The following is a 10,087-nucleotide window of genomic DNA, read 5'->3' as shown; positions in this document are numbered from 1 at the left end:
GCTGCTGCTGCTGCTGCTGCTGCTGCTGCTGCTGCTGCTGCTGCTGCTGCTGCTGCTGCTGCTGCTGGAGGCAGTGGGGTTTTAGGGCTTCGAGTTTGCTGAGGGTTAGGAGACAAGAAACCCTAAAAGAGGGGTGCAGCGAAAAGATAAGAGGCCGGAGGGCCACGAGGCCAACTGCAGCAGCAGCAACGTAGCAGTTTGCTGCTGCAGCAAACGCAGGATGCGGCAGCGCAGCAGCGCCATTTGGAGCAGCGGGAGTTGCTGCTGCTGCTGCTGCTGCTGCTGCTGCTGCTGCTGGTGCGGGCGCTGCCTCTGCGGTTGTGAGGCCTGCTGCTGCTGCTGCTGCTGCAAGGTCCTCGGGGTCGAGTTTCTTGTGCTGCTGCTGCAGCAGCTTGTTTTCGAGGGCTTTGACTGCAGCAGCAGCAGCAGCAGCAGCAGCAGGGCTGACTCTGCCCTGCTGCTGCAGCGCGAGAGCAGCAGCAAATAGGTCCAGAGGCTCGTAAGGCCCCAACTCACTCCAGCAGCAGCAGCAGCAAGCTTCCGCCAGCAGCGCATGCAGCCCCAAACCCCACAGCCCCAGCCGGGCCAAACTGGAGACAGAATTAAACAGCAGCAGCAGCCGCCGCTCGGGGCTCGCGTGGCCCAAAACAGAAGGCTGCAGCAGCAGCAGCAGCAGCAGCAGCAGAGCAGCAGCAGCAGCACCCTCCAGTAGCAGCAGCACGCTGCAGGCTCACGCAGCAGCAGCAGCAGCAGGCTCAAGCAGCAGCAGCAGTAGGCTCAAGCAGTGGTGAAGGCCGGCTCAAGCAGCAGCAGCAGCTGGCATCGGCTGCAGCAGCAGACGCCGGTAACAGCAGCAGCCAAGCAGCAGCAGCAGACTCAAGCAGCAGCAGCAGCAGCAGAGGAGCAGCAGCAGCAGGCACGCAGCACCAGACTCAAGCAGAAACAAAGGCAAGGAGACAAAGAAACAAAGAGAAGAACACAACGAGGCAAAGACTAGCTGCAGCAGCAGCAGCAGCAGCAGCAGCAGCAGCAGCAGCAGCAGCAAGCCAAAGGACTAAATTTTGGGCGGCTGACCTCCTCGCGCAGCAGAAAAGGCCGCAGCAGCAGCAGCAAATGATTTAAAGTGTCTTCTTTGACTTTGCAGTTCATGTTGGCCAATCCATTAAGACACATAACAAGCCCTTCTCCCGTTATGTCCTGCTGCTGCTGCTGCTGCTGCTGCTGCTGCTGCTGCTGCTGCATCTTGTCTCTTTTTTCATTTTTTTCATACTCTCTTTGCTCTCCTTTTGCTGCTGACGGATTCTTGTGCACATCAGCCGCAGTTGCTCTCGCGCTTCTTTCTTCTTGCTGCTGCTGCTGCAGCTGCTGCTGCTGCTGCTGTTCGTGCTGCTGCTGCTGCTGCAGCAGCAGCTGCTGCTGCTGCAGCTGCTGCACCCCAGCTTCAACGATCTCTATTAAGAAAGCCAAGAGGCTGGGATCCCTGCAGTCTGTTTTGCCTGAAGGCCAGCAGCAGCAAATAAAAACAAAAACAAAAATAAAAACAAAAACAAAAATAAAAATAAAAATAAAAATAAAACAGAATAATAATTAAATAAACTGCTTACAGATATTCTGAAATGAAGAGAAACGACAGAAAAAAAGACACAGGCACAGCATGCGCACCATGGCCTCCTGTTGCTGCTGCTGCTGCTGCTGCTGCTGCTGCTGCTGCTGCTTCTGCTGCTGCTGCTGCTGCTGCTGCTGCTGCTGCTGCTGCTGAGCTACCAAGACAGCCAAAGAGGCGTTTTGGCCTACCTAGCGCATGCAAAAGGAAGCACGCCTGAAGCGGAGTGAGCCTGTCTCGCCTATCATTGCTGCTGCTGCTGCTGCTGCTGCTGCTGCTGCTGCTGCTGCTGCTGCTGCTGGTGGGGGGGCGCGTGAGGACTCTGGCGGCGGCGTTGAAGAGGGGCAGGAACTGAGGTGTATATACAGCTGCGAAGTCCGACAGCAGCAGCTGCAAATCCGCAAAAGAAAATAAATGCAGCTGCTGCTGCAGCAAAGTGCAAAAGGGCAGCAGCAGCTCCCGCTCGGCCACTCCGGGGGCCAGCTGGAACACCCGCAGCAGCCTGCGCGCACGCAGCAGCAGCAGCAGCAGCAGCAGCAGCAGCAGCAGCAGCAGAGCTAGTGAACGGTGAAAATGTGCTGATGACATGAACAGTGAAAGAAATAAAAAGATAAATGGGGAAAAAAGAAAAGACTTAAAACTGAGAGAGAAGAAGCAGCAGCAAAAAAGCAACAGGAGAAAAAAGGACCCGAAAGAAGAAAGACAGCAGCAGCAGCAGCAGCAGCAGCAGCAGCAGCAGCAGCAGCAGCAGCAGCTTTGTGCGAAGCGCAGCAGCAAAGCGTGCCTGTGCATGCGCAGCACGTCGAGGCTCCTCTCCGGGTGTCTAGACAGCACAAACAGCAGCAGCTGCTGCAGCAGCAACTCAGGAGCATTTCTTTTTAGTGCAACAAAATAAGCCAAATCTGCTGCAGCAAACACACTTAGCTGCCCCTGCTGCTCCCACACCCGACGCAGCAGCAGCAAACCCCCCAAACGTCCCTTTTCCTTCTTCCGGGGCCCACGGGGGCCCCCAGGGGGGCCCCCATCGGGGGCCCCCTGGGGGCCCCCAGGGGGGCCCCCAGCGGGGGCCCCCAGGGGGCCCCCCCGGGAGTTCCCAGGGGGGCCCCCAAGGAGGGCCCTAGAAGGGGCCCCAGGGGGGCCCCCAGGGGGGCCCCCAGGGGGGCCCCCAGGGGGGCCCCCAGGGGGGCCCCCAGGGGCATCAAGGGCATCATGGAGAGGCTCCAGGGGGGCCCCAAGGGGGCCCCCTGGAGAGCGAGGGGGGCCCCTGTGCTGCTTTTGTTTGTAGACTTCCCACTGAGACAAAAGCAGCAGCAGCAAAAGATTAAAAAGAATATTAAAAAGAATGAAACAGCAAAATGAAAAGATTAAATGCAAGTGTTTGCAAAAAGCCCCGAAATTAGCGAAAAAACGAATGCCGGGGTTGCACGCAGCGTGTGCTGCTGCTGCTGCTGCTGCTGTTGCTGCTGCTGCTGTTGCTGCTGCTGCTGCTGCTGCTGCTGCTATCGCTCAGCCAATGCATGCAATGAAAAAGTAAAAACAATTAAAGGGAAATTTGCAGAAAAAGAAGAAACTGAATTTTCCCTCCCCTAAACACCTCCGGCGTTTAGCTCCCCTAAACCCCAAACCCTAAACCCTAAACCCTAAACCCTAAACCCTAAACCCTAAATTCTGGGGGCCCCCCTTAGAGTGGAGGTTCTGAAGACTTGCCTGGGCCCTGTAGACCAGGTGGGGCCCCACAGGGGCCCCCCGATTTGCCTTTTTGGGTCTTTGTTTGTTTTGCTGCTGCATTTGCTTCAAGTTTGCTGCTGAGTGCAGCAAATTTGAATAAGTGCTGCAGCAGCGCAGCAAATGTGAATGCGTGCTGCAGCAGCGCAGCAGATGGGAATGAGTGCTGCAGCACTTGGCAGCAGCAGGGCTTACAGCCACAGGGGGGCCCCCCTTCCCGGGGGGCCCCCCTCTTGGGGGCCCCCTCCAAGGCCCCTCTGCAGCAAAGAAGGGGAAGCGGGGCCCCACGGGGAGCGCTGCAACCTGCGTGGCTGCTGCTGTTGCTGCTGCTGCAGGACGTGCTGCTGCTGCTGCTGCTGCTGCTGCAGGGGGCGCTCCTGGTGCTGCTGCTGCTGCGCTGCAGGCTGCTGCTCGCGCCCGCGAGGAAGCCCCCAGAGGGCCCCTCGAGGCTGCTGAAAACATTTTTTGGCTGCGAGCAGCAGAAGACAGCAGCTCATGGTGAGTTGCTGCTTGCTGCAGCAGGCAGCAGCAGCTTGCTGCAGCTGCAGGGCATCTTTGCTGCTTGCTGCTGCTGCTGCGGGGACCAAATCCGCTGTGTCTTGTTGGTATTCTGGAAATAAAAATAAAAAAGAAACAAATTTGCAGTTGGAGATAAAAGGCCTGGAAAGAGCCGCTGCAGCAGCAGCAGATCGAAAGCTGCAGCAGCGGCAGCAGAAACTCGATGGTGGGACTCAAAAGTTGAATTGCGGGAAATTTCGGGTTTTGAGGGCAAATTGGCGGATCAAATTGATTCAATTATTTAAATAATAATAAATGATTGAAGAAAAAAGCGAATTAATTCAAGTTTTGGCGCTTTAAGTCTGAAGATCGGACAGCTTTCCACTTTCAGTGATCTGTTCGGGAGTTTGCAGCGCAGCGGACCGCAGCTGCTGCCGGGTGTCTGTACACCTGGTGAAACAGCAGCTTCTTCTTTTTTATTTTCAATGCATCACTTTTATATTTTCTTTTTCTTGCACAAAAAGGCCGGAGGGAAGGCGGAAGGCGGCTGCGAGCAGCAGGAGCCCAGGGTTGTTTGCCCAGCTTTCCCCCCTACAAAAGCCGGGTGTTTTTGTTCAATTAATGGAAAAACCGAAATTAAAGAATTTAATTTGAAATTAATATTCAAATTTTGAGTTTTGCAGCAGCCGGGCTGCTGCTGCATGCGCGCCTTCCCGTGAGTTTCCCGTTTTGCAATTTGCTGCAAGTGACTCAGCGCAAGACTGCGACAGCCTTTTCAATTCTATTTTCCTTTTTTTTGTCCTTTTGTCTTTTCTTTTTTACTCCAAATACCTTTAAATTCCTTTTTGCAAAATAAAACGCGAAACGGAACTTCTCCCTTTGCTGCCTCCGCGCTATTTCCTGTACAGCGCGGTGTCCAGACACCTGAAACTGGAGCTCCTGTACTTGTTTGTACATCAACTGCCCCCAATCTCCCACTTTTTCTCCAAATAATATTCTTATTTGCATGCAGCTGCATGCAGAAAGGGAAAATAACTATTCAGAAAGCTCTTTGGCCGCAGCAGCTGCACTTCTGCAAGCAAAGGCAGCTACTGGAGTTCTTCTCCCCTTTTGCCTCTTTGCAGCAGCAGCTCTTTGCGCCTCTTCGCTCCCTACGAAGGCACAGGCCAGCAGCAGCAGCAGCAACAGCAGCAGCAGCAGCAACAGCAGCAGCAGCAGCAGCAGCAACAGCAGCAGCAGCAGCAGCAGCAGCAGCAGCAGCAACAGCAGCAGCAGCAGCAGCAGCAGCAGCAGGCTGAAGAGAGAGAGGCCGCGAAAGAGTTTCGAAGAAGAAAAGAAAAGAATTTGGATTGAGGAAGGAAAATAAAAGATTTAAATTCAAAAAAGAAAATAAAAATAAAAAAGAAAATGCTGCTGGAAGAACCTGCAAAAGAGTCTCGCTGGTTTTTTTGGCTGACTCAAATTTTTGTCATTTTTCTTTTTTCTCTTCAAGTCGCTCTTTGTCTCCAAAAGGAGTGGGGCGGAGGCTTTTCACTTTCCGACATTAAATCGCGTAAACCTCCATTTTAGGGTTTAGGGTTTAGGGTTTAGGGTTTAGGGGTTGCAGGGCAAACGCTCGGAGGGCCGGCGGTTTAGCGCTGAGGGCTTCGGGGGGCTTAGGGGTTAGGGTTTAGGGTTTAGGAAGAAGGGCCCAGGGTTTGACGGCTCTCTAGGGTTTAGGGTTTAGGGTTTAGGGTTTAGGGTTTAGGGTTTAGGGTTTAGGGTTTAGGGTTTAGGGTTTGTTTTTTGTCTCAGTTAAGTTCTTCAACTTCCATCCTCTCCTCAACATTCTGGCCTTCGGCGTGGCAATGACGGAGTCGGTAAGGAACCAAAATAGAATTTAAAAAATAAAAATAAATAAAAATAATAATAAAATAATAAAAACAAAAACAAATAAACCGCAGTTTTGCTGCAGCCGTTGCACAAGGGTTTAGGGTTTAGGGTTTACGACCGCGAGGTAAGCGCTCGCTTTCTAGGGTCTCGAGCTCCAAGCCCAGGGTCTAAGGCTTAGGGTTTAGGGTTTAGGGTTTAGGGTTTAGGGTTTAGGGTTTAGGGTTTAGGGTTTTGCGTCTCGCGGCCATTCTGCTTGCCCAGGAGTTCGTTTTTGGTGGAGTTAGTTGGTCGCGGGTTTAGGGTTTAGGGTTTAGGGTTTAGGGTTTAGGGTTTAGGGTTTAGGGTTTAGGGAAAGTTTGGAAAAAATTGATTTCAAACTTTTACTTTTTCCGCAGCTCATTGCCTTCAAGGCCTTCGCCCTTCGCCGCAAAACCGCCAAAACGGTCCACGCCCTTCTCCACTTTTTTTCTTTTCTTTTTTCTCTCTCCGCTTTTCTTGTTGTTCTTCTTTTCCACAAGTCCAACAAATTCCCGGACTTCTACAGGTCCAACAAAACGCAAATCCCTTTTAATTCCAAATCCAACAATTCAACAAACTTCGCAAACTCAACATCCACAAAATACCATTTAAACAGCTCTCTCAGGGGCCCCCAGGGCCCCGGGGGGCCCCCTAGGGGCCTCCTAGGGGCCCCTAGGGGTCTCTAGGGGCCTTCAGGGACCCCAGGGGCCCCCAGGGCCTCTACGGGGGCCCCTAAGGCCTCCAGGGGCCCCCAGGGGCCCCTGGGGGCCCCCATGGGATTTTGGGTGTTTTAAAAGGCCTTAGAGCCCACCTGGAAAGCCAGTGGCTCTGTGGCAGGGTTTAGGGTTTCGTGCTAGGGATTAGTGTTTAAGGCTTAAGATTTGGATTTTAGGGTTTAGGGTTTAGGGTTTAGGGTTTAGGGTTTAGGGTTTAGGGTTTGGGGGTTGCGTTTGTGCGGGGCGCTGCAGCGTTCACAGCTGGATCGGCCTTACAGTCTATATTCTGTCTTGGTGCCAGTTTTTGTTAGGTGAGATCGTAAACCCTAAACCCTAAACCCTAAACCCTAAACCCTAAACCCTTACCCCTGCGGCCACTGCCTTCAGCCACTGGCTCCGGGCAGCAGCGGCTATTATTAGAGTGAGGGTTTAGCGATTAGGAGCCGCCCACGCCGCGCGTCAGGCCCTAGGGTTTAGGGTTTAGGGTTTAGGGTTTAGGGTTTAGGGTTTAGGGTTTGTCTCAGGCACCCTCATATTTTGGCTGCCTGATTTCGCCCCCCCTTCTGTAAAAGCTGGATATCTCCGTTACCACAAAGTTGGAGGCATTGCCATGTGAGTCCAGCCCCAAACCCTAAACCCTAAACCCTAAACCCTAAACCCTAAACCCTAGCTTTGAAGGCCCTAAAGCTTCATCTGCCCATTAAATTTAAACAAAATTAATATAATTAAAACGGAAACCATATTTGGACTCTTTTAGTTGCTTATTGGTGGTTTATAATATCCTAAAAGGGCTATGAAGTCTACTGCGAATACTAAACCCTAATAAGGGGTTTAGCGTTTAGGGTTTAGGGTTTCGCTGCTGCAGGCGCTTGCATGCGCCGCCGCGTGCACGCGTTAAAAGCCCCAAATCCTCTGCGCCTCCCCCTGCTGCTGCCTCCGCTGCTGCTTCTTCAGCTGCTGCTGCTGCTGCTGCTGCTGCTGCTGCTGCTTGCAGGTCTTAGGCGTACTGGGGTTTGGCTCAACAGCAACCCCAGGGCCCCACAGACAAGAACTGGACTCGGGGGGCCCCTCCCCTGGCTCAACAGCAACCCCAGGGCCCCACAGACAAGAACTGGACTCGGGGGGCCCCTCCCCCCGAGAGAGGGGCCCCCTGAGGGGCCCCGAGGCCCTTCCCCACACAGAACCCTTGAGGTCAAGGACCCCCACCCGCAGGCACAGGTGAACCCACAGGGGCCCCCATGGGGGCCCCACAGGGGCCCCACAGGGGCCCCCATGGGGGCCCCACAGGGGCCCCCATGGGGGCTTCCACAGGGGCCCCACGGGGGCCCCACAGGGGCCCCCACAGGGGCCCCCATGGGGGCTTCCACAGGGGCCCCCACGGGGGCCCCCATAGGGGCCCCAGAGGGGCCCCCACGGGGGCCCCCATAGGGGCTCCACAGGGGCCCACAAGCGCCCCCAGTAATATCCCCACAGGGGCCCCCACAGGGGACCCCACATAGGAGTCCACAAGGGCCCCCATAAAGGGTCCCATAGAAAGCCCCGCAAGAGGCCCTAGGGGGGCCCCCTGGGGGCCCCCAGCGGGTCTTAAAGTGGGTTTGGCTGTTTCGTGGAATTGGAGAGAAGCAGCTAAATAGATTTTTGAACTTAATGAATAATTAGGAATTATTATTTTGAATGAAAAAATAGAAATTATTATTTCGGATATAAAAACGAATATTGTGAAGTATATTTCGAATAATAAAAAATGACTTTTCGTAATTTAAAGACAAAGAAACAGCTGCATGCGCTCGCTAGCTAGCTGCGCCCCCAGCTAGCCACACGGCTAGCTAGCTTAGCTAGCTGGCTAGCCGCTGGGCTAGTCTTCTGGCTAGCTGCGCTCCTAGCTAGCCCCATAGCTAGCTAGCTAGCCGCACAGCTAGCTAGCTAGCCACGTGGATAGCTGACTAGCTAGCTAGGCAGTTAGCAGCAGCTAGCTGCAGCTAGCTACAGCTAGCTGCTGCCACAGCTAGCTGCAGCTAGCTCCAGCCACAGCTGGCTGCAGCTAGCTGCAGCCACAGCTAGCTGCAGCTAGCTGTAGCTAGCTGTAGCCACAGCTAGCTGCAGCTAGCTGTGGGTTTGGCTTGGCTAGCTGAGAAGGCTCGCAGCCCCAGGTGTACATACACCGCGGCTTTGCCTGCTGCACGGCCGAGGGTTTAGGGTTTAGGGTTTAGGGTTTAGGGTTTGTTGAGTTTGGTTTTTTGCAGGAACGGCTCGTTGGCTGCATGCAGGTCTTAGTGTGTCTTTCTTTTTTTTTCTCTTTTTGAAATAAATGGAAATAGACAATCTTTAAAAGTTGGACTTTTTTCTTTTTCCTTTTCTGCGACAAACTCTGCAGACTCTGAGCCCGAGATGGGATAAAGTCCCGAAAAAAACTAAATAATTGTTTTATAATTCTTTTATTTTCACTTTCTTCAAACCACTTCTTCAAAACAAAACTCTTTCACCTCCCCGCCTTTGGGGGGCCCCCGGGGCCCCCAGGTGTACGTACACCTCAGCGGCCAAGGGCGTTCCAGCGCCTGGAGAGGCTTTTTCCACTTTTGCTTCTTTGGGGCCCCAAAAGGCGCAAAAAGTCCGGAAAAAAGCGGAGACTGCATGCGCCGAGGGTTCGAGAAGCCCCGGAAGCAATAAAAGATTAAAAATGGCGTCAAAAGGGTCTTTTTGGAGTTGTTTTTGAGCTCCGGAAGGTAAAAACGCGAAAAGTCGCAACTGGGGTGACTGCGTGGGGGCCGGGCAGCGCGGGCGCTGGGGTGTACGTACAGCTGCGCGCGCGCAGGTGCGGCTCGGGAAATGAATTTAATTTAATTAATTTGAAATTACTTTTAAAAAGAAGAAAATTCCAACTCAGTTTCCCTAACACCTGCTGCGGCTCGCTGCTGCGGCCGCGCAAGTGGGCGCAGCAGCAGCTGCGTGTCAACAGCAGCAGCAGCAGCAGCAGCAGCCGCTGCAGCAGCAGCAGCCAGCCGTCTAAAGTTAGTCCTGCTGCAGTTGTTGGTCTCTTTCTTTCTCCCCAAAGACGCGCGGGCTAGTGTCGCTAATCTGCCGCGTCACCGCAGCAGCAGCAGCAGCAGCAGCAGCAGCAGCAGCAGCAAGCTTACTCAGCAGCAGAGGGGGCCCTCTGGGGCTCCGTGCTGCTGCTGCACCCAACGCAGAAAGCCCCTCTTCTGTGAGGGCCCCAGAGCCTTCTGCAGTCTGCTGCTGTCGCAGTCGCCGTTGCTGCTGCTGCTGCTGCTGCAGCTGCTGCAGCTGCTGCTGCTGCACACCCGCTCGCGGCGCCCCAGCAGCCGCGCCGAGCCCCTGCCGGAGCAGCAGCAGCAGCAGCAGCAGCAACTGCAGCAGCAGCAGCAGCAGCAGCAACTGAACTATGCTGCTGCTGCTGCCAGCGCCTTTCCCCTCCCTGGCCTTCCTGGCGCGCTGACAGTGCGGCAGCTCCACCCCGCAGCAGCCGCCGCTGCTGCCGCCGCCGCCGCCGCCGCCGCCGCCGCTGCTGCTGCTGCTGCTGCTGCTGCTGCTGCTGCTGCTGCTGCCAATGGGCACTTACCTCTCCACCCCCCTCTCGGCCAAAGAAGTGGCCTCAGGCTCCTGCGGGGCTTTGGGCCTCCGCTGGGGCCTCTGCAGC

The 10,087-nt window shown here is 54.7% G+C and overlaps 2 protein-coding genes across 2 annotated transcripts; one reads left to right on the top strand and one right to left on the bottom strand.

The window, feature by feature from the left end:
* Positions 1–3,790, bottom strand: ENH_00083520 (hypothetical protein, conserved; the record flags this gene model as incomplete). The annotated part of the gene is made up of 5 exons (XM_013583448.1): positions 1–655; positions 1,075–1,496; positions 1,663–2,105; positions 2,547–2,896; positions 3,524–3,790. Coding segments are annotated over 5 exons (2,137 nt in total), but the record flags the coding sequence as incomplete, so codon positions are not given.
* A 737-nt stretch (positions 3,791–4,527) lies between these two features.
* On the top strand, positions 4,528–5,179 carry ENH_00083510 (hypothetical protein; the record flags this gene model as incomplete). The annotated part of the gene is made up of 2 exons (XM_013583447.1): positions 4,528–4,541; positions 4,951–5,179. The coding sequence occupies 2 exons, from the start codon at positions 4,528–4,530 to the stop codon at positions 5,177–5,179; spliced, it is 243 nt and encodes an 80-aa protein (XP_013438901.1).
* Positions 5,180–10,087: the final 4,908 nt, after the last annotated feature.

The sequence above is a fragment of the Eimeria necatrix genome, genomic scaffold (assembly GCF_000499385.1).
Source record: "Eimeria necatrix Houghton genomic scaffold, Enh_scaff932, whole genome shotgun sequence".
NCBI classification, from domain to species: Eukaryota; Apicomplexa; class Conoidasida; order Eucoccidiorida; family Eimeriidae; genus Eimeria; species Eimeria necatrix.
This window is presented reverse-complemented; position numbering and strand designations above follow the sequence as displayed.